Source organism: Phyllostomus discolor, chromosome 1, assembly GCF_004126475.2.
Source record: "Phyllostomus discolor isolate MPI-MPIP mPhyDis1 chromosome 1, mPhyDis1.pri.v3, whole genome shotgun sequence".
Classification (NCBI taxonomy): Eukaryota; Metazoa; Chordata; class Mammalia; order Chiroptera; family Phyllostomidae; genus Phyllostomus; species Phyllostomus discolor.
The window spans coordinates 66,150,104-66,174,008 of record NC_040903.2 but is presented as its reverse complement, the minus strand read 5'-3'; the positions used below and the strand labels follow the sequence as shown (position 1 = coordinate 66,174,008).

Genomic DNA, 23,905 nt, shown 5'->3' with positions numbered 1-23,905 from the left:
GCAGTACATTTCCCTCAGCCTCACCAAACTGAGGAGTGTGCCAGTGGCTTACTAAGAGGAATCTAGAGCTCACAGTAGAAATTTGTAGACAGCAAACTACAAATAGAGTAGCAATTTAACTATGACTACATCAGTAATATCATCTTATATATGTGTGTACACAGAGATGTATGTATACATGTATGTGTAATTTTTAGTTTATTGCTAATGTACTATGCATAAGTGAATTGACCCATTACCATGGTAGTTGGTTTTTTCCTATGAATCCACTGACCTTTATAAAACCTCAGGTTTAAAGGATCCCTTTAATTGTTGCTGAAGAGGCAAACTGGAAGCATAGAGAACTAAGTGACAATTTCTGACATGTAGTACACCTATGCCATGGTGTCTAAGGATCATTCAGTTCTGGAAGCATTGTCTGCTCTTCTTGCCCTGTGTAGAGCAGTCCTTTGAGGCCATTCACTCTGTCTCTCACTCTTCTATCTATACCCTGCATCTCTAGATTCTCCCTGTTTTTCAAACACCCAGTCCATATGTCCAGGAAGCCATAACGTCTCCCTCAATCTTTCCCCTCTTTAACTGGCCTCACCATTCCCGGAATCCTCGCAGCACTTCTGGTCTCTATTTCACCATCTTGTATGATTGCACAGACCATCTTTTATTAAGTAAAAATGGTTTCTGGTCTCTTCTCAACCCAACAAATTTGTAAGCTTCTTGAAGCCTCACCTGAGTCCAGTTCTGCATTTATTCCTACGGTCTTTTATTCACTTCCTATGTTTTTATTGCACACTTGGTACATGATCAGGCACTGTGGGGATTATAAAACTATACATTATGATATTTTTGTTTCCTTGGAGTTTAGTTTCCTACTGATAAGACAAGGGCTTCAAACCTGAAACAGTTTAGTAAAAGCTTCAGCAAAGGTTCCGGTTGCCTCCGCAGCACAGTTCTCAGTGCAGGTTCTCAATCCCTTGGTACATTATTGTTGATTGATTGATTGGTTGATATTGATTTCCTGATTAAGGAGGAAACAGCAAGGTAAAGTACAGGTCATTGGTTTGCAGATAGTCGAATGTGTTTAAAATCTACTGAAGTAAGAGTGTGTTCTTCACCAGATCATGCTTGCCAGAAATCGTATTCAGACAAACAACAAAATTAGCCATGGTTGGCCCAGAGTGGAATTTCTGAATATAATATTTAACCTGACCTAGATATTGACAAAGGTAACAGCACAGTCCTTGATGTTGGAGTCAGCAAATACAGGCTGTTATTCTTTTTTATTTCCTGTGATATTACTCTTTGTGTAAATATATTTAGTTCACATAGCTATGTACACAGTCCTGACAACTGCAGCTTGTTGAGGGTGATTATAGATGTAATAGGGAATAAATAAATCATCTTCTGGAAGATTCCGGTGACCTCTAGAAGAAAATTGACTCGAAAATGCTTTCAATGAATCTGTTATATTTTTAAATTCATTCAGTAATATAGAGGCAGAGGTGTCAGTTCCTGGAAATTCACAGATAAAAGTCACACCTTGCTAATGCCTCACTCAGTGATGTGCTTGAGCTTATTGTCTACTCTGTAGAGGGAGCAAGAAGACTTTTCTCTGGAGAGGTTTGAGAGGGGAAGAAAATAAATAACCCAAGAGATCCTAAAACCCTCTTAAGGAAAGAGGTTCAAAGGAGAAGTCTCTTACATGGGTTGGAAGGTTCAAAGTGGCTGATGCTGGCTAAACAGAAGGAGTGTGGAGTGGAGGAAGCTTACCACACAGCAGAGTACTAACTTAGGTGTCTTTGCACAGAATTTGTACTTCCTGGCTATATATTCACATTTTTACAATTTTTCTAAGTTACAAGCTAATCAGTTTCTTTTAGGATCTTTCAAATTAGATAAACAATGTATTTGTGAGTGAGTCTGTGGTGGAAGGGGTAGGTGTGTGTATACTTGTATCCAAAATGGTAGTGTATAGAGTTAAGCAAAATCCTGTTAGCAATTCCCTTAGAGGAACAGTGGAAATTACTTACTTATTATTCCAGATCCAAAAGAAAGATTTTATACAAAGCCTGAAAAATCAGATTGTTGAGATCCTCTTGAATGATAAAGGAATGATAGCTTCAGAGGTAAAGAATCATGAGGGAAATATCTTATGCACCTTTAGCTGGGGCTTAGAAGTCTAGATTATTAGCAACTAAGGCTTATAGTATGATCAGGTAAGACCCATGGGGATTAAGACCTGGGTGATGTTTTAAGTAGGGATATGAAACATCTGACTGGGGTTAGTCTGATAGAAGTAGATATAAGCATCCAATGAGAAAATGATTTTAATTATAGAATAAGGAGAAAATAGGAAGCAAGAATGAAGCAACATCTAGGAAATTTTTGCAATCACCCATAAGGAAATGGAGCATTTCTGAGGAGAAAAAAAATCCAGCCAGTTGAGCTGAGAAATCCCATCTAAATATGAAAGCAGGGAATGTATTCTAGAGCTGGAAATATTCATCAATGTGTTAAATATCACACATTCTAAAAATGAGATTGATTTAAACAGCCCTATCGTTAAAGACTGATGATTGGAATTTTGCTTTTATGATGCCATGGCAATTCAGATGGTTCTTAAGTCTCCATAGCAACAGCCTGATGCTACTTTTTGTTCTTCTGTGTAGTCACATGATGCCTGATGCACTGCATAGGAAACAGAGAAGCAGTTGGTTGTACTTCCTCATTAGTGACACAGTGATGGGAGTTACCATGGGGGACTTTTCATTAGCAATGGTTCTGAGCCTTATAAGCAAGAGCCATCTCATGATAACCTTTCTTCTGTTTGCAGGCACTTATATGTGGGTGTCAACCTTTGCCTTGATGAGCCACCACTGTGTATCAACAATATTATTGTTTCATGAACTATGTGTCCAACTAGGTAAAGTTTCCTCAAGCAGATGACCCCCTTCTTCTTGTAATGCCCAGTTGTCTTAGAAGGTGCCACCAATATATGAATGGAAGTCACTACCATGAAATGTCTACCATTCTCTAAGATGAGCAACACACCAGCCTACTAGGACAGGGTCATACTGTTTTCTCATGAAACCTTAGACAAGTCTCCATAATGGTGGGTATCTCTGTTTTCCTGTCTGTGTAAGAGGAGTGATGACTAAAGCCTTTTTCTTACTCAAAGGGTAATGTCTTGCCCTGGCTGGTTGGCTCAGTTGGTTGGAACATTGTCCCATACATCAAAAGGTTGTGGGTTCAATCCCCAGTCAGGGAACATACCTAGGTTCTGGGTTTGATCCCCAGTTGGGGCACATTTGGGAGGCAAACAATTGATGTTTCTCTTTTTCCCTTCCTTTTTTTTTTTTCTAAAATCAGTAAACATATCCTTTGGTGAAGATTGAAAAAAAGAGAGGATAATGTCTTAAACATATAAACAGGTTTTGCCAAATGTGTTTTGAAGGTGATGTACATTTTGACAGAATCCCAACTACCTTACATTTATGTGTGATGGGTATCAAGGTGCTATATGGCTTAACCTAGAATCAGGGGAAACAGCATGAATCTTACAAGCAAAGTTAAGACACATAAAAGTTTCTCTGGATTACTCATAAAATTTATAACAGTTTTCTTACAGAGGTGGACTCAAGTTCCCAACACTTTCACCATCATTCTCATTAACGAGTATTAGGTTGAGTTAAGATTCTTCTAAACTCACCTCAGTGTTGGCTATTTTTCAGCAGGAATCAGATGTTTATAAGCTCCAGTGCTAAGCAATGACACCAACATATGTTATCTTGACTGAAGTAATTTGCTCTTTCATATTATTTCTTCTTTACATGAGAGGACATTTATGAAAGAACAAATAATGTTAGCTTCTATACAGAAGGTAGCCAGTAAATATTTGTTTTCCTCTTCCACCTACCCCTTTCTCCATCTAAAATTCTTGCATTTCTAGAATTTTGCTATAGGAGTTAAAATGTGAGCCAGTGACATAAGCATGTTCAGAGCTAAGGTTAACATTCTAATGATGCTACAGAATCATCCTCAGTTCAAGAGTATTGAATGTTAAGTAAGAGTATTAAGCTCTTACTATGTACAGGATACTATACATAGTGCTTGAAATACAGAATTATGAGAGTCTGCTTGAGGATAAAATGCAGTTGAAGGTTAAAAGATAACACCAAAGTAACCTAACCTAACTGTCAAATGGGCAGTATGGATAAGTAGTGGGCTGGGTTGCTAAGGAAAAGCTTCCTGAAGGAAAAGAAGTAGATGTAGACTTTGAAGAGAGCTATTATTTCTTGGACACTATTAAGTAATGGGCACTGGGTGCCTTGTCCACTCTATCTCATTGATGAAGTGGGGTATTCTTGATAAGGGAATAAAAGTGGAAAGGTGGTAATGGTAGCTTGGACGTGGGAATGACTGGATAAAGAGTTTGGCAGGAGAGAGGAGGTAAATAGGAAAAAAGATGGTAAATAACTCTAAAAGCCAAATTAAGGAGTTTGAACTTTATTTACCTTAGTGAGGAGCAAGTGTACCTATTTGAATAAGGAAAGATATATACCCAGTTGTAATATTTAAAAGAGAAACACTGGCAGAAGCAAACAGGAGACCCCCCCAAATGGCCTAGGCACTGGGTCATGGGACCTTGGCATAAGAGGAGAGGCAGAAGGCAAGGATGAGTATAAGGCTGACCAGAGGAATTATTACCATTGATAGCAGCATTTGGAAAGTCTGGGAAGGGAGCTTATTTGGGAGAAAGAGGTTAGAGTTGAGTTTTGGATGTATAAAATTTGAGGGGACTGCAAGTAGATGGAGATACCTTTCTTATAAGGTGTCAGAGGTGGGAAATTTGCATTGTGGGGGCTACCCCTCACTTTCCTTGTGGGGAATTTGAAAGCCGGCAGCTCTGTGACCCATAATGCTAATGGCACATTTTATGTTCTCTTCAGGGATTGGCCAACATTGAAAAATACCTCTTGCTTAGGCATCATGTAATTCTAATTACATGATTGGAATTACATGGGCAGAATTGGACCTGTTTTGTTTTGTTTTTTAATCTTCCAGCCAGTTCCCTAAGGTAATGCGAGCCATATATTTCCATTTTGTTCCATTTCTCTTTATTTGTCTTTTGATATCTTTCTTTTCTCCTAGCAAATCATGGACTCAAATAAAAAACAAATTCTATGAGTCTATTTCTAATCCAAAAATATGTCCTCATTCAGCAAGTGTTTCTTGAGTATCTTCTCTGTGATAGGCTCATGTCCTCTCTGTAACTCCAGCCATCATACCTGGCTGTCCTTCTCCCTACGTGCTTTACAGTGTGAGTGAGGAAATGCATTGGATACAAATCAGAGCAAATGTTCATGAAAAGATTTCAAGTCATTCCACCAGCATTTGTAAAGCTGGTCTAAATTAAATGCCTTTATTTACAAAGAATATAGGTAGCAGATAGTGTGTTGGAGGAAAATTGGGAGGGCTGAGGACTCAGGTGATTTTAGAAAAGCCAGTGAGCTCCCTGATACTCAATTTACTTATCTGTAAAATGGGTAGATGGACTAATTGGAATAGCTTTCAACTCTAGTATCCTGTGGGTTTCTGTAATGGAATAGCTTTCAACTCTAATATCCTATGGGTTTCTGTAATGCAGGCTTATAATGCCTTTGAGAAGTAGCATCCTTGTGTTTATAGAACATGAGCTGTTTCTTATTGTAAATTATTCTTTAAGAGTACAACTTATGTTCTGGGCCACCTTGAGTGGTTAAAGGCCATGGAGTCCTTTGGCTGAATTCTCTAGTCAAAAGTCTTGGGTCTCCACCCAACAGCTGCAACCTCAGAGGCTGAATAACCCTCTCCTCTTTCAGGAGGATACAAATATAATTAAGAGAGAATAAGACACACAGTATATTCCTGTGGGTCACATGTGGGCAGCATTGGATAAAAGAGCAGCAGGGTCCCCACCATGCTTCCTTTATTCAACTACGTGGATCGCAGCCCACACCTCTACCTAATCCATTGCTTTTTTGACCACAGACTGTAGAGCTCATACACTGGGCCTGCTCCTATCACTACTTTTGACCCAAAATGGTTCTGCTCTTGCTGCCATTTTGCCTGATGCTTTTTAAAGCTGTTTCTATGCCTATCTCTGCATCAGCACTATTATTGTTGTAACCCATTCTGTTGGGAACCTGGCCACTGCTGCTTCTGCTGGCTCCAGCCCAGCCCAGCCCCACACCTCCTGAGACTAGTCTGAATTACATTATCCTGTTGTTTGGGCTGGTACCAGGTTTCTCTACTGCCACCACCATCACACCCTTCTAAAACTGCTGAAGATGCCACTCTCTCGTGCTATCATGGCCACTGTTCTCATGTGGCTGCTGGAAATTCTCCACCATGATGGCCAACTCCTGATGCTATCACCAGTGTGATAGGTTATCTAGTGTGGCTTCTTACCCCATGAGGCACACTCCGTTTCTGTACATTGGACCTCTCTTTTTTTCTACCAAAATATGTCTTTGACATTTTAGTAATATAGTTCTCTGGTTCAATGGACTTAGCCTAAGTCCTCAAAAGGTTAACTTGGATCAGGAAAATGGCACAATGTGGCAGGTCTTGCCCAGGCTCTGGGATCTGCCTCTGCTGCAATGTTCTGACCTTCAGCATACCTTCTCACGTGGGGCAGAGCCTCTTTCCCCAAGAACACCCTGCAGGTGTCAGGGTTAAATCACATTTATCTTTTCTGTGGCTGTCTAGGACTAAATGAAAAGATTAAAACAATTTATTTCTTCTAAATGTTTTTAAATCCTTCTTCTAGGGTCTCCCAGGAAGCAAGAGCCTTATGCAAATGATGTTTTTCTGGCTTCTTGAAACAGATATGCAGACATGCAGTGACTTTAGGCTATGCCATATTATACACATAATAGGAAAAGTAGGATGAAAGATTGTTTCTGAGCTATATACCTGGGCCAAACCTGTCCAGACACAGTCTCTGGCAAAGGATGATCAACATGTGCAACACCTTGGGTTGATTTCACAAAGAAAATTAAGCAAATCAAGCTCCAGTGCCTCAGATTCAAAGCATTCTTCTCTCCTGGCCTTTGTTTTCTTTCATTCCAAGCTCCCTGGTTGTTTAACTGTCCAAACATATTCAGACATGAAAGGGAAACACCCTAAACTACTTTTGTGGTCATGTTTGTTTATGCTCCACTGTGCCCAGAGTTGCAGCCTGGCGATCCTTGCGTGAGGACACAGTAAGGAAATCCAACACTTCCTTTTAAAAAAGAGAAGAAACATGTCTTTATTCCCCAAACTTCTCTCCCTTCATTTCTGGTGCATCGCCTATGTGCCACACATCTGGACTTCTCTGAACAAAGGCTTCAGGAGATGTATTGCTTTGAGAGGCAAAAAGAAGTAGTGCCTTGCCCAGCCTGGGCATGTGCTCCTGCAAACATTCAGCGTACCCCTCAGGAGATGGGCATGGTGCCTACATAGAGAATTTCAATCTTTGTTGCACAAATGAATTTACTAAAATTTGAAAGCTAATACTTTTTTGCAGAAAACTAGTAGGTAATTTTTCCACTTTCCATTTAATATTATTGAAAGTTGGCTAAGAGAAGCTAGGCAAATAACCAAGATTATTCAACAAGGTAGATATAGAAAACAAGTTCTATAAGAGCTTTGATGATTTGGTTTTAAAAGTTCTAATCCTGGCCCTGGCTAGGTAGCTCAGTTGGTTTGAGCACCATGCTTACACACCCAGGTTGCAGGTTTCAACCTCTGTCAGGGCATATACAAGAATGAACCAATGAATACGTAAATAAATGTAGCAACAAATCTGTTTTCTCTCTTGCTCTAAAAAAAATCAATCAATAATAATAATAATAAAAAGGTCTAATCCCTTTCCACAGATGGTGGTCAGGTGGCCATTCCATGACTATGCTTGGAAACCATAGCAAAGTTTTTAAAATAAAGCCTTTTGTTCTGCAGCTGTGCTTCATGTCTTACAGTTTCTCTTGTTTATTGTTATTGATTACATTATGTGTAAGGTCAATACTCTTCACCTTCAAAGCTGGGTTTCTCAGGTTCAGGCTGAAGTTCTGAACCAGAAAAAGCATGTATTTTTTTAGAATTGAGGCAAAAATATTCTTTGGGTCTGATCAAAATGCCAGTGACTTTGTGACCTTAAATACTGGTGCCTCTTTTTCTGTTTATGAAAAAAGTCAGTAGTTTCACTTTTAAGACACATACTTAGATACCAAGGTTAATATACAGTTTGTAAAATAGGCTATACTTCCAGGTTATGGGATAAAAGATGCCCAATGATAACTAGCATTAATTTCATGTTTTTGACACAGTAAGAAATTGGACCAAGCATTTAGTTTCCTTTGTGACTTAGGTCAAACTGGCCAACAAAATTTTAGATGCAGGACTGATTTGAGAAACTCCTCAGAGTTTTGAAATAATGCTATGAAAATAATGCATATTAAGGCAGCATTAATGTTTAAAAGGTCACATTATAAATGTAATTTAATTAATTAGGTGGTCTCTGTACTATTAATTAAAGAGATCATCACACTTCATCTTGTAAAATTAAATAACTTAGAAGAATGAGAAGTAATAATAGAAAAGAATTTCCTACAGAATTTTAAATAAGTTAATATGTAACTTCAGGAGAACACTTACATAAAGTAAACTATGTCTCATTTTATTTGTGCATGGAGTATAGGTTTTATCAAACAAGGTGAAATGTGAATTAAGTTTTAAATTTAAAAAAGATAACACTTGAGATCATATAACCTGAAGACCATATATCAGCACTCTGCACACCTCAGTGGTCTTACCTTGCTCATCAGGCAACATGTTATGTTATTTTCTGCCTCTGTGTTTCCTTTGCATGTGTTGACCTCTCTTCAGTCCCACTTGTCTCCATGCCCATCTGCCATCTTGACAATCCTAAGCACTAACATAGCGACATCCTCTCTGCAGCCTTAGAGCCACAAGAATAGTCCCCTTGATGAAATTTTAGTCCACAAAGTCAGGTGAATCAGTACTTCCCCCACATTTGATCCACTTTAATTATCCAACCCTCTATGCTAGTTCTCTGTCAGTATAGTATAGTTCTCTGTCTGTTAGATTGTTTTTTGTTAAAGTGATTGTCATTACAGTCTTGAAATTCTTCAAGAGCCATGATCGGTATTCATTACCTAGGTAAACTCAGGGTCTGGCATATGTAGGTTCTTGCTGTGGATTGAATGTTTATGTCACCCCCAAACTCATGTGTTGAAACCTAATCCCCAGCATGATAGTGTTTGGAGATGGGACCCTTTGGAAGTGATTAGGTCATGAGGGTGCAGCTCTCATGAATGGGATAGGTGCCTATATTAAAGGGACCCCAGAGAGATCCCTTCCTCTTTCCACCTTGTGAGGACACAGGGAGAAGAATGTCTATGAACCTGGAAGCATGTCTTCTCCAGACACCAAATGTGCCAGTGCCTTCATCTTGGACGTACAGTCTCTACGCCTGTGAGAAGTAAATTTCTGCTGTTTATAAGTACCATATTTCTGTTATAGCAGCCCACATGGACTAAGACATTTCTTAACACATATGTGTGGAGTGCAGGAACCCTGCAGTGCCCCAGGGCCAAGCATAAGTAAGCTCAGAGGTTAATGAAACACTTTTCCAGTAGGAGATGGGGCAGCAGGGGTAGGGGAGGAGTGGCAGGGAGGGGAGGGGTTCTTTCATACCCCCAGGACATGGGATGGGCCCATTGGAGAAAGAAGTTCGTGTTCTGCTCACACAGTTTGAGGATTCAAAGACATTTCCAAAGCAGAAACTGCTTAGATTCCCATCTCTGTTGATCACTGTCATTTTTGTCCAGTCCAAGTCCAGGTTTTGATAAAGAATTGCAGGGCAACTTTAAAAGTGATTTGTCTAACTCTGGCCAGTGTGACTCAGTTGGTTGGATTGTACTTCCATAATGAAAGGCTGTGGGTTCAATTCCTGGTCAGGGCACAAACCTAGGTTGCTGGTTTAGTCCCCAGCCAGGCATGTACAATGCCAAGTCCAGGTGTGTATGGGAGGCAATCAACTGATGCTTCTTTTTTGCATTGATGTTTTTCTCTCTCCCTTCCTCTCTCTCTAAAAGAAATGAAAAAATGTCCTCAGGTGAGGATTAAAGAAAGGTAGTGATTTGTCTAAGTCCTGACCTTCCTGAGCACTTTGAGAGAAATAGCAAGAAAAAAAAGTTTCCCTACATAATATCCTTCAGCACAATGCTTTATTTTGGAGCTTTGAAATAAGTGCCTCAGGAGAAACAGGAGAATAAAAATGCAAGTGATTGCCCTTTTTTGCAGGTGGAGAGAATTAAAGGAGCTTCTAAGCTTCCCTCTCTGTGAGGATTAGAAGGAAGGAAAGTGCCAGCAGCCTCCTTGGTGCTTTCCACCAGATGCCCCTTGCTCAGCTTTCTCCTTATCTGGGCTCCCAGAGGTCCTCTAAGCCAACACTGGAGTAATGATCTGAGGTCTCAAGGCAGCTGTTGGTTTCCTCCCTCTTGAGAAAAGCACTTAAACCAAAAACCTTAAAGAAAAGAAGGAAGGAAGGATAGGAGGAAGGGAAGGAGAGAGGGAAGGAAGAAAGAATATAAGTATCTCCTGTCAAACACTTTGTAAAGTGATGTCACTTTGTTCTTCATACTTTTTCATAAAACACAGGGGTAGGTAGAGACCCGTTTCCAGGATAATGAAAACACAGCAGTTTTATTTTCCCCCTGTGTGGCATTTTTGCCAGAAAAGACAAGAACTGCTGAAGGAAGAAGTCTCCCAGGGCTAGATTCCAATTAACTGCTGTACTCATTGCTGATAACTCTCAGCAGTCGCTGTTCTTCAGAAAATGGGACGGAAAGTCTGAAAGATCATAAAGACAAGGTGACTGATCAACCGAGGCACAGAACCTAGTACCACTCTTACCCTAGTTTTCTGCAATGTTAGGGTGAAAATGGTGGAGGAAGAAAAACATGAGAGTAAAATGTTGTAAGGCTTATACTTGATATTCATTCACAGAGAAGTGCTGGTATGGGTATCTTAGAGCTCAAATGTTGATCCAGAGATTTGGAAAATACGTTCATCATCAAAAAGAACTTCTATTCCTCTACATGACTTGCTTTCAGAGCAGGACAAACTTAAAATTTGGAATTAGAACTGAGTCTGGCGTTCTGGTTCTGCTGTTTAGGAACTCTATGATTTCAGATGAGTTATTGTATCCCTTAGCTGCATAAGAAACACAATGCCCAGTGCGACACAATGGCAGACATAGGTTGTTGAGAGGTTTGCAGGGTTCCCTGATCTAGACTGGGCTCAGCTGAGCTTGCTCATAAGTTTGAATGTTGGGTCTTCTTTCATCCCCCTCGTGGGATCAAATGTCTTCCCATGAGTATGTTCAAGCTTCTGTTTCTACCATGTGTGTTAAATTCCATTGGCCAAATCAGCCACATAGAGAAAGTGAGAGAGTGTGGCAAAGTCTGGGTGGCAAATGGCATGGATAAAAAATGCATAAATAATTGAGACTAAATGATGCAATCTACCACAACACTTAATTTTCTCAATCTCAATTCCTCCGTCTGTGAAATGAGGATAATCCTACACTTTTGAAGATTAAATGAGATGGCACTTATGTACTTAGCTCAAGGTTGGAACAAAGTTGATGCTCAGCAAATATTACTTTCTTTCTATTCGCCTCTCCAAACTTGCAAAATGGAGATTATTACCTGTCACACCTAACAGGATTATTGTGAGACTTTAAAAAGGTAACACATGTGAAAGAATGTCAATTGCTATATAATATTTGTATTGCTGTAACTTATAGAATGCTTATCCTTACACAGATGCAAATGTAAATTCAAGCATTTGGATATTAAATCAGAGTTTTCACTGAGCATTTTACATTACCATGTATCGAGTGAAATTTTTTCTGTGATATACTTTGACATTTACATTATAAAGAGAAGCAAATATGAGGCCTGAGATGAGGGCCAGAGGCAAAAGGGAATGGGAGTGGGAAGAGGGTTTTCAGTGGAAGGTAGTAACTTTTCAGTTGTTGCCCAGGATATCTCAGTCAATCCAGGAATAAAATCTTTTCTATTCTTTATCACGCTAAAGCCCAGGTCTTAATGAGGATATTTCCCAATAAGAAGTAGTATGATGGGTCACAGAGGGGAAAAAAACATATACAGTTGTTAGAACACAATCCCCTTACCTTAATAAATTGAAAACTGTTTGTGAAGCAGGACAACATAGTCCTCAGATAATGACCCTTAATTGTGTGACTGGTTGAGGTCCCCAGAGACTACGCAGGGCCTAAAGAAATTGACCTTGAAGATAGCAAAGATGTGGGGAAGAAAGGGTCATTTTAGTGCAGCAGAGAGGGGAAATCTGATCGTGACCTGTCTAATGGCCTTTGTGACATTTCCAAATGCTCCTGGTCTAGAGAGGTTTATTATCAAGAAGAATGACCCCCAGGATGAGTAAATTTGCTAAGAGAGGTTTCCTGGCACAGGGACTTTCTCTCTGTGAGTCAGAAGCTTCCCTGCATGGTGGAAATTCCTTGAGTCAGATCTCAGCTTACACTCCCTTTCCCTGCAGTGCAAACTTATTGACACTTTACCAGGTTCTATATATTTGATACTCGTTGACTTTTTCTTCCAAGGCTGAGTTAATCCAGATTGTAAATTCTGCTCCTTTTGAAGTTGATGGAACTCTTTTGGAACATAAAGTTGCAAGCAGAGAGTACCCCATTTAAAGAAATCTGGGAATTATATCATTGCCTGTTATGAATCTTTTGTGACATTGATCATTCTCCAGAGTGTCAGGGTGGCTGATGGTCTGGTGATCATTGTGCACTGGCATTGCACATCGAGGGCCCAACTTAGATGATTTCCTAAACCCCTCGCACCCACCACCACTGCCACCTCTCCTCCTCTCGCTCTCACCCCCAGGTAAATTGATCTACTTTATGCAGATGCATAAGAGATGGAATAATCAGTACTTAAAGGACTTGGAAATGATAGGTTATAAATTAACTGGTATGTTCCACTTTACAAATAACCATTTATCTTAATAACATAAGATTTATCAGTGCCTTACTAGGTGGATGGCTGATGAATATTGGTTTTGTGAACAAATAAATGAAAGTACTAAAAGTTAACATTATAGCCTAAAATAATAGTTTCAAAAGTTGCAGTCCCTAACTAATACTGAATACATCATTAAATATGCATTTAACTCTTTATGTGTCTGATGTTGCTGGAGGAGATGAGAAGAAAATATTCTCACTAGAAGTAGTCTCATGGAGCTAACATAAGCCCCCTGTGTGGGCAAATTATTTAATTGAAGCTTCTGAGGAATAGCAATAAGAGTAATCCCTCTCTCATAGGGCAGCTGAGAGGGGGCGGGTGTGTGAACTAATGCATGAAAATCAGTTAGTGCAGTGAGTACCTAGTACAAGGGAATTGTTCAACAGCTATTGTCATCTTCATTTTCATCACCACCACCCATGTCCCTAATTTGGTTCTAGGTCTTGTCTATTTCCAGGAATTTGGTTTAGTCAGAGGCCTCTCAGACCACTGTGAGAACATGGTGGACTACCCCAGACTCCAGGGGCAAGATGAATGATGTGAACAACCAGAAAAGTTACACATTTCTTATGTAGTGTGGTGATGATATAGGGTATTCAGAATTCCTTCCTAAAGACTCTTCTGCTGGCTCAGGAAGCCTTTTCTGGTTCTGAATAATATGACTGGAGTTTTTAAGAAACCAATTAGCCTTAAACATGTAATCAGTCTAACTTTTTTAACCTTGACACAGTCCTACTCTGTTCCACCACTTTAAACTAACCCCTTTGGAGATTTAGGGTCAGAGAGAGTAAGAAGAAGCAGGGTTGATCAGTTGTGCTAATGACAAAAGCAGTCAAGGACTAAATTCAAGAAAAGTGATCCTGATTGGTAAGTCTGGTGAGGCGGTCTCTGGGATTGGGAAGAGACAAAGACCAGGACAGAATGCTTCAGAAAAGAATTGTCGGAAGTAAAAAGCAAACAATGGATATACTTTGCCCAAGTCCCTGAGGAATCAAAAGGGACAAAGTCTATGTGTTACACATAAAATGAGTGATGTCTCAACAATGAGCAGGGTAGCAAGCCTGCTGTGATGCCCAGGGTAGTAAACGTGGTAGATAAAGAATATGCCTTGAAAAGACAAGAGTGATTTTCTCCCCCACCCAAAAGAATTAAAAAGCTTTTGAGGGAATAGAAGGAGGATGTGGGGAATAGAATTAAAGATGGAAGTGAAAGAATGGAATTCTCGTGGAACAAATTCATTTTTAGTTGTCTCAGAGAAAGTCAGTAATGGTTATCCAGTTAGCAGAAAGGTTGCAGGGGGAATGGAGCTGTTGTGGAAGGGGAATCTCATGGGACAGTTTACAATCCTGTAGAGAAAAATACAATAACATGGGCAGAGGTTGATATAAAAAATGCAGTGATTGATGGGAGGGCTTGATTAGTTGGTTCAGTTTCAAGTCAAACCTGTGAGAGGACAGAGGAGCATGAGGACAATGTTTTTTTTTCTGCCCTGTTCCTTACTGTCACATGAAACTAGAACAGATGCTGGCACATGGTAGGCACATTGCAACTATTTGTTGAATGATTGAATGAATAAATAAAAGAGTAAGAGATCTCAAACACTAGGATGCTGAGTAAGGAAAGTAATATTTAAGCCAATAACAAGAGAAATAAGATCCAGAGGTCCCCAGAAATGGCAAGTCAGGAGGTAACATAGTTGTGCAGATTCTGATGTTCTCCAGAATGCAGATGTATGAATGGGAGGAGGAAAAAATGGGTTAATCAAGAATTGAGAACATGAATGAAGCAAGAGGCAGGAAAAGAGGGCCAGTCTGTGACACCATCTGGAGGAGAGTGTGTGGACTGCCCCACCTCGGAGATGTATTGGGAGTTAGGCATAACAGCAGATAGGACAAGTTCAATCCAAGAGATGAGGTGCATCAGCTTCAATTTTCATTGAGAAGCTCACGTATGGTACATGTGTATCATATACATGATGTGAAAGCTTTGGTAAGATGTTCTCAGCTACGATTAAGGAGTCACCAGGTAAAGGAGAGATGTTGAATTATTTCCACACAGAGAATATCTCAAGCATAAGAAAGTTGAGGAAAATATCATCTTTTCAACTTCATTATCCAGGTCTTCGCAATATTTTTTCATTGTCTGCTTTTCACAGGTGTCTGTCCATGATGAATAAAACTCAGTCCTGGTTTATTTGGAGTCCTGACAGCACACATACTTATTCTTTAATTCTCAGCTCGTCAGGAACCAAGTCCATAACTCCAGTTTTGAAACTTTTCCTAAGAAGAGACTATGCTTCTGAACATCTGGTCATACAGAAAAAAAAATCCAGTTAACTATCCAGATGCTGGTCAACACTGGGTTAAAAAGAGGGCATTTGGAAACACCCAAGAGGTGAGATTTCTTTTTCAGTTTTCTGCACTTAAACCAGAAATCCACCCGAGTAATGGTGGCAACTGGATCCACTGCTGTCGGGTCCCAGTTTCTTAGAAGAAGAATGAATGAGCAGGGAAAGCTGTGCCGTCAGCTGTCAGCTACGGAGAGAGCACACCCGGGCAGAGCTCAGTCCCCTCGCCTCCTGTCCTGTGTGAGCTGCCCCTGCGGTTTGGTTCCGATCACTTTTCTTGGCTCAAATGTGGTACCTAAGACAGGGATCGTTTGTCAAGTGAGCATGGTACACAGAGAGCTGTAGGCAGATTATGGAAAGAGGGAGGAGAGAGAGGGAGGAGAGAGAGCGCACGAGAGAAAGAGAGAGAGGGAAGAGGGCGAGGAGAGGAGCAGGCTTCTCCAGGAACAGCGCGCTTTTCAGGCACTGGGGATTCAAGTTAGACAGGGTGGCAGTGCTGAGGCGCCGCCCGGGAGACGGGAGCAGCGGGCGCTTCCCGACATGGCTCTATTCGTGTGGGATGCTTAAAGCCTGCCCAGGGAGGGAGCAACTTGGAGAGGAGAGCAGCTGGCATGAGAATTCCACCAAAATGGAAGGGCTCCTGTCTCCGATGAGGACGAAGGTAAGGGGAATGAATCGCGGTGTCTTTTGACTGCTTGGAGGGACAGAAAAGGCAGCTGAAGTGCCGAGAGCCCTTGAGAACGGGAAGCTCACTGAGCTTTTGTCTTGTTTCAGAACTAGGCTGGCAAATGTAACTGGATCTTTCAAAGAATAGGTTCGCCTCACAGAGAGCCCTATGTGCAGAAAGGGGAGCGCGGCAGGGAGAGAGCCATCTGTCAGTGTGGACAATGGAAATCTTAGTAAATGAGTTCTCCTCTTGGTTGATTAGACAGCCATATTTTAGCAGGATTTCCAGTCACTCTTCCTTGGGGGCCAGGCAAGCCTGGGAGCTGTTCGTTGCAGGAAGTACCAATTGCTCAGGCTACATTGCTGTTTAGCGGGAGGAGTAGTAACACGTTGAAAGCAGAGCATGCCCAGCTCCTGCTTGAAATCTCCTCTTTCCACCTCCTCTCCGTCAGAGCAAGAAGGCAAGGGAATCCTCTGTGGAAAGTAGGTTAATGCATTCTGGAAGTCAGCGTGTTTTCAGAGAACTGCCAGATAGGCAGAAAAGCATGCAGAGCACTGGACTAGCCTGACATCTTGAACTTGGACCTGAAATGTTCAGGGGGAATTGCTGACAGTCTCCAGGAAGCTCAGGGAACTTGTTCTGCTCTGGGGGAGCTTGCTTTTTTTTTTTTTTTTTTCACTTGAGAGAGGGCTGCCTCAGGACAGGGCTTTCCATTGAAAGCTCAGGTGATGAGGAAGCTATTTGATTTCTGCTAATTCCACAAAGAACTCTGAATGGGTGGGCCAAAAGTCCTAAATTATGCTAGAAATACTACTTCTCTTATTCAGAAATTTCCAAAATATCAGGAGGAATCTGGCTCTATAAGCACGTGGCAGAGTTAATGCCAACAGAAAAGGCTTTGACCTCATCTCTTTGATACTCACTTTAGTGATTCTAGCACAGACAGACTCTTTTGTCACTGAACATTTTCTCTGCTGTTAGTTAATAAGCATGACCACAATGTTTTAAGATAATGCTAAAACTAGGGTCTTAAGTATGAAAGCATCCCCTCATTTGGGAGAATTTCCAATCTCCCTGTCATGCCCAGTAGCCCTCTAATTATCATTCATTAGGAGAGCCCCACGTGAGAGTTTGTCACCAAAGGTTCTAATCCCAGCCCCTCAGCTGCCTGGCTGATCTGCTGGGAGAGCCCCTCTGTGACTGGTTTGTTGTCCTTGAGTCTGGCGATGAAGTCATGATGCTTGCTAGCAGCAGACCTCAATCCAAGGTGTCGTGGGAATAGCAGGTGCTGCTTCACATAGAGGTACCACTGTGAAGAGAATGGCAAACAGCACTAGATGCCTGTTTCCTTTCATGGACAGGATGAGGTTTGAATGCTTTAGCGAATGGCAATGTCATCTGTTCATTCTGTGCACTTTTGAAATTGCTGCCTCATACACTTTGTCCCAGTGATGTGCACTGTATCAGGTTCCCATCAGATCAGTGGATCTGAGCTCATAACTGAAGGCAAGTACCGTTCTCATAGACTTTGAGGAGTTCCCTATGCAAATGAGTGAGGACCCTGGCACTGTGTAAATCACACTGTGGGCCGATTAAAATGGCATGTTGTAATAGGGAGAGAGACGGATGGCAGTGGGTCAGGCCACTCATATATTATGTTTATCAGTGTGATCCACATCACAGCTTGTTCCTTAACCAACATATCATCTAATGAACAGTGATACCATGAAGGCTTGGGTCCCACCAAAGAGCAAACAAAATTTCTACAGAGCAAACTAACTCATTCAAACCCCTTAATTTTTAGGTTTCAAGGTGTGTGTGTGTGTGTGTGTGTGAAGTTGCTTTAGTGAATTTTTAAAATCTTTTTATTTATGATGCTGGAAATAGATATTTCCATATTGAAAAATTCAAATTACATTTGAATTCGGTGACCTACAGGAACTGTGACTCAGGGAACAAGACCCGACAGTGTAAAACTTGACAAGACCAGCTTTAGTTTGTCAATGGCTATGTCCCGTGTTGTAGATATTACCTACTGATTTTGAAAAATTGATCCAAATTATTTGCCAGAGACCATGTGTTTTGATTCTTAAACCTTGATCCACATTATGTCTTTTTAAGTCTATTCTGGAATATTCTCCCCTTCAGTAAGGATGTCGCTTGAAGTTTCTGATTTCATGGCACTGTGATGGGCTGGACAAAGAAAGAAAGCCTCTTAGCGCTGAGTGTTGGTGTGTTATGGTTACTTAATAACTTACTGACAGTTTAAAGCAAGTGTTGAGGTAAATTGGACATCATGCAGTAATTTCATTACACCATGTAATATACTTAACTAGTCTAAATCATGGGTGCTTAATGCATTTTTATCTTGGGATTTGCATAATCGGCACATAAATATGCATGAGATTAACTGGAAGTGGCAAAATGGGGTGGGCAACATGTTCATGAGTGTTAAAATTAAGATGGTTGCATAGAGGGCACCTGAGCATTCACTGTCTCCTGGGTGGTGGCCACACCTGACATACCTAGAAACAGGGCAGCAGCTGTCTTCCCCATGTCACGGTGTGTTGTCACCAATACATGGGCTTAGCACAGCTATTGGCTTTTGCCTGGATTCACTTGGGTACTCTACTTATCCTTCCTTTTATGTGTAATGCAATCTCATGGAGTCTCTAGGATGATGGATATACTTCTGACTGGCCTCCTGGGAGACCATGACACAGGCCTCAGGATTCTAACCACAACAAATGATGTTTGCAGAGGCAGAGGGGAAAATGGGAAAAAAGAGAAATGTTGATTGAATCTTTTCTCCTGTGAGAGTAAAGGAGAGAATTTTAGGATTAATCATCTGTGTGTACTGTTTAAATGTGTCCTTTTTAAATTTGATTTTTAATCCTCCAACCTTCACAATTCACTTTCATCCTCTGTGCACTGCCTCTAGTGAATGAGGCTGGCAAAAAAATTCCCCTTATTTTCAGCTTCTTGTGTTGCCTGCTTGCCAGTGCCTGCTGCAATGTGAAATCAAGCCAAGTCTTCACTTCTCATGGGTGTAAGGAGTGTGTTCTGGAGAAGCTGCAGTATCACACACAAAAAAAAAAGATGAAGAAGGAGTGGGGAGGAAAAGGAGAGGAGAAGAAAGGAGAGGGGAGAAGAAGGGAGGAAAGAGGACTTGGTTGGAGAGACATCTTTTTTTTCTTTCAATTTTATTGAGATGCAATTGACCTAATAGCACTGTGTAAGTTTAAAATGCACAGGAGAAGGACTTTATATATGTTTAAATGATTACCACAATAAGTTTAGTTAATGTCCATCATCTCATATAGTGACACAAAAATTTGTGTATGTGCGTGACGAGAACTTTTAGGATCTACTTTCTTAAACTTTCAAATATGTATACCATACAGCAGAATTAGCTATAGTCATCATGCAGTACATCACATCCCCTGTACCTATCACTCTTATAAGTGAAGTTTGTATCTTTTGACCACCTGCATCCAATTCTCTCATCCCCTACCCCTTGCCTCTCTTAGCCACAAATCTGATCTCTTTTACTATGAATGGGTTTTTTTTTATTTTATAGTTTTTAGATTCCACAAAGTGTAATCATACAGTAATTGTTTCACTCTGACTTATTTCACATAGCATAATGTCCTCAAGCTTCATCCATGTGGTCACAAAAGGCAGGATTTCCTTTCTCATTGCTGAATAGAATTCCATCGTGTATATGTGTGCACACATACACATATATCACATTTTTCTTGTTCATTTGAAGACACTTAGATTGTTTCTGTGTCTTGCCTATTGTAAATAATGCTGCAATGAATATGGGGGATGCAGATATCTCTTCAACATAGTGATGTTGTTTTCTTATGGTTTATATTCAGAAGCAGAATTGCTGGGTCATATGATAGTTCTACTTTTCTAAATTATGTTTTATTGATTATGCTGTTACAGTTGTCCTGATTTTTCCTCCTTTCCCCCCCTCCACCTAGTACCCCCTACTCCCTCAGGCAATCCCCCCACCATTGTTCATGTCCATGGGTCTTGCGTATAAGTTCTTGGGCTACTCCATTTCCTACACTGTGCTTTACATCTCCATTGCTATTCTGTAACTACCTATTTGTACTTCTTAATCCCCTCACCTTTTCACCCATTCTCTCCCACCCCCCTCCCATCTGGCAACCTTCTGGTAACCTCTTTTTTTCTTTTGTTTTTGGGGGTAGGGGAGGGATGGAGAAAGAGAGGGAGAGAAACATCAATGTGTGGTTGCTTCTCCTGTGTCCCCTACTGGGGATCAACTAACTTTTTACCCTTGTTTTTAGAAGTCTCTCTTTATCTTTAACCTTTGGTCTTTTAGTAATGATGTGTCTTGGAGTGGGCCTCTTTGCATCTATCATAATTTAGACTCTATGTGCTTCCTGGATTTGTTCATCTATTTCCTGAAGCACATTGGGGAGATTTTCTTTCACTATTCTTTCAGATAGAGTTCCAATTTCTTGATCTTTCTCTTCTCCTTCTGGCAGCCCATGAGGTGAATGTTGGACCTCTTAAAGTTGTCCCAGAGGCTGTTTATACTATCCTCATTTTTTTAATTCTTTTTTCTTCTTGTGGTTCTGCATGGTTGTTTTCTGCTTCCTTATGTTCCAAATCATTGATTTGATTCTCGGCTTCATCCATGCTACTGTTGTTTTCCTTAAATTGTTCTTCATGTCAATTAGTGTATACTTCATTTCTGACTGGGTCTTTTTTATGCAGCTGAGGTCCTCACTAAGTTCCTTGAGCATCCTTATAAACAGTGTTTTGAACACTGCATCTGATAGATTACTTATCTCCATTTTGTTTGGCTCTTTTTCTGGAGTTTTGATCTGTTTTTTCATGTGGGCCATGTTTCTTTGTCTCCTTGATTTGGCAGCCTCCCTGTGTTTGTTTCTGTGTATTAGGTAGACCTATTTTGACTCTGTTTTGGTAGTGTGGCCTAATACAGTAGGTGTCTTGTAGGGCCCAGTGGCACAGCCTACCCTACCATCCAACTGGGTACTTAAGGTGTGCCCTTTGTGTGAGCTGAGTAAACCCTCCTGTTGTAGTTGAGCCTTGGTTGCTGTTGGCAGATCAATGGGAGGGATTTACCGAGGCCAGTGAGCTGTAAGGACTGGCTGTGACCACTGACCATCAACCTCTGCCCTCTGTGGAAGATCAGCTGTGCAGGGGGCAGGGTGGTGGTGCTCCAACATGGTCTGTAGCTGTCTACTGGTTGCATTGGCCCTGGGGTTTCCTGGGTGGTGCAGGCCAAGGTCAGCCCCTACCCGTGTGTTGCCTAGGGCACCCTGCCTGAGCTGTAAAGCAATCTGAGATGGCTCTACTTGTTCTGGGCTTGGAGATTCGCAGGTGAAGCCTAGCTGTAACTCTAATTTGACTGCCCTAGAGCTCACTGAGGTCAGCTGTTTCTTGTTTGATAGGATTTAGGAGCCAAGACGAGCCATTCTTATGGAAATGCAACTTGGGTGGGTTCGTAAATTGGGTGGGGCAGGGCTTCTGTGGATCTCCAGGGTGATGGAGTCTCAGATATGGCACTAGCCTACCTGCTCTGTAGGGCGTAGGGTTCAGCAAAGGAACAATTGCCTTTGCTCACCCTGATGGCAGACACCTCAGTCTCTTCCTACCACTGGTGCCCTTCAAGATGCCACCCTGGTGCTGGAGCTCAGAGGGAGTGAGTCTGAGTAGGTGAGTCTGTGTGTGAGTTCCAAGAGGAACTTCTTACAGCTTCAGCAGCCTCCTCCACCTACTCAATTGCTGCTGGTTTTTGCAGCCAGAAGTTGTGGGGACTTCTCTTCCTGGCATGGGAATCCTAAGCTGGGGGGCCTGTTGTGGGTCTGGGGCTCCTAGCTTTAGAGATATCCCTCCTGAATTTTATCCATGTGGGTGTGGGGCCAGCCTGTTCAGTGTCTGAACCCCTCCTACTGGTCTGGGTGGATGTGATTTCTCCAATTCCGTAGTTGTCAGACTTCCATTCGACTCTATTTCTGACATTCCTGAGTGATGGTTGTTCTGTACTTCAGTTGTAATTTTGATGTGGTTGTGCAAAGAGGTGAGCCATGTTCACCTATGTCACCCTCTTGACTGGAAGCCTGTGATAGTTCTATGTTTAAATTTTTGAGGGACTGGAGGCCCATCTTTCATATCCAAACAAAAATACAGATGTTTTTCCTTAAATGTTGATACAGTAAATGGTGAGTGAATTGTAGTTAACCTGGGGAATGGATGTTAACTAGGCTTATTATAGTGATCATTTTGCAATATATACAAATATCACATTATGTTGCACACCTAAAGCTAATATAATGTTATATGTCAAAAATTAACCTCTTTATAAAGGATGGAGTATTAATTGTTAAAAAGTTTAATTTGATAATTCAGTAACTATTTCGTGTGCTAACTAGGGTTTTTAGAATACTGTGATGCTGCTGCCTTTACTATCTGCTCTCCTTAATAATTAGTTAATTCCCTAGAGAAAGTGCTTGTTATCTGTCTGAATGGCTCTTATTTCTGCCACAAAGACATTGCGTCATTTACTGCACTACAGTTACTTTTTGAAAAGAATGACTTCTGATTTGTGGCACAAAGTAGTTTTCTAAAGAATGTCTTCTGAAAGGATCAGGCCATTTATGAAAGGGACACTTACTGAGAAATGGACGCTGAGCTTACAAAGAATGAGCCCTTGAGATTAACACAAGGACTGTGTCCTGCAAGTTCTGCTCTTGCACACCCAGGGTAAGTGCCCCACAGTTACAGTTAGCTCGAGGAGTGTCCGTTTCAACCACACTGCAGTTTTGGAAGTACATTTGATACAGATGTGAGATGTGAAAATTCTGAAATTACAGACAATATAGATAGCAAAGAAAGAATCAAAAGAGCATAGTCAAAGGCTCTCTGGCTCTTCGGGCCAATTATCATACACTATATGAAACCCTTAAAATCACTTAGAATTATGCTAAATCTACCTGAAACTTTGCCAGGCCTCCATAGGGAATAATGTCTGAAATGATCCATTGTGTTCCACCTGCTTGATACATGGGTTTTGACTAAATATTGGAATCTCCCTTTTAAGAACTCTGTGATCTAGACCACAGTACGGACTGAAGGATGGTGTAGCCTGAGTAGGGAAAGACTAGAGGGGGGCTTGACAATTACTTTCAAGCACATTAAATATACACAACATTATTCACCAGCTAACGACAGGCTATACTTTATCTTAATGGAGGCTTAAATAAGAGGAAACCTGCTGGCATTGAAGCATGACAGGTTTAGATTAAATTCAAGGCACTGTTTCTTGACATTAACATGTTTTCCTGAGGAAGGGCTGATACAGTTTCTAGTCTGGAGGCTCTGAGACAGGTAGGGAGGATCCAACCTAAGAAGCCAAGAGGAGCCTTTAAGACATTCCATGTTTTTATGATGCTGTGAATTTTTTTCCATAGAGCCAATAAAAGCAGAAATAGTTTTGTTTACGAGGCATGCATCAAGTTCTTTTACAAAGAGCTACTGTACTGTAATGTTTTTATTGAACCACTGAACTCAGTTGGGTGCAAACAGGACATATTTATTGTTTTTCAAATGACCACTTTCAAGGCATCCGTGAATCATGGAAAGGAAGTTGGGGATTCCAGGGCAATTTATTCGGTTAATGAGAAGGAGGGATATGAGGCACCAAACCCTATCTTAATCAGACTACCTGGGTTCAAACCTTAGCTCCACCACTTACTAGGAGATAAC

General features: G+C 41.0%; 1 protein-coding gene across 5 annotated transcripts in view; it reads left to right on the top strand.

Moving 5' to 3' along the window:
* FRMD4A (FERM domain containing 4A) overlaps positions 1–23,905 on the top strand; it is a 584,868-nt gene that overhangs the window by 122,839 nt on the left and 438,124 nt on the right. The window contains exon 1 of one of the 5 annotated variants that reach the window (XM_036023893.1): positions 15,903–16,129. The exons of 1 other annotated variant lie outside the window; for it this stretch is intronic. In XM_036023893.1, the coding sequence (XP_035879786.1) occupies positions 16,028–16,129 (102 nt within the window). In that variant the 5' untranslated portion in view covers positions 15,903–16,027. Of the gene's footprint in view, positions 1–15,902; positions 16,130–23,905 lie in introns of those variants that run through there. 3 more of the 5 variants (XM_036023890.1, XM_036023909.1, XM_036023900.1) reach the window with 3 other exon arrangements.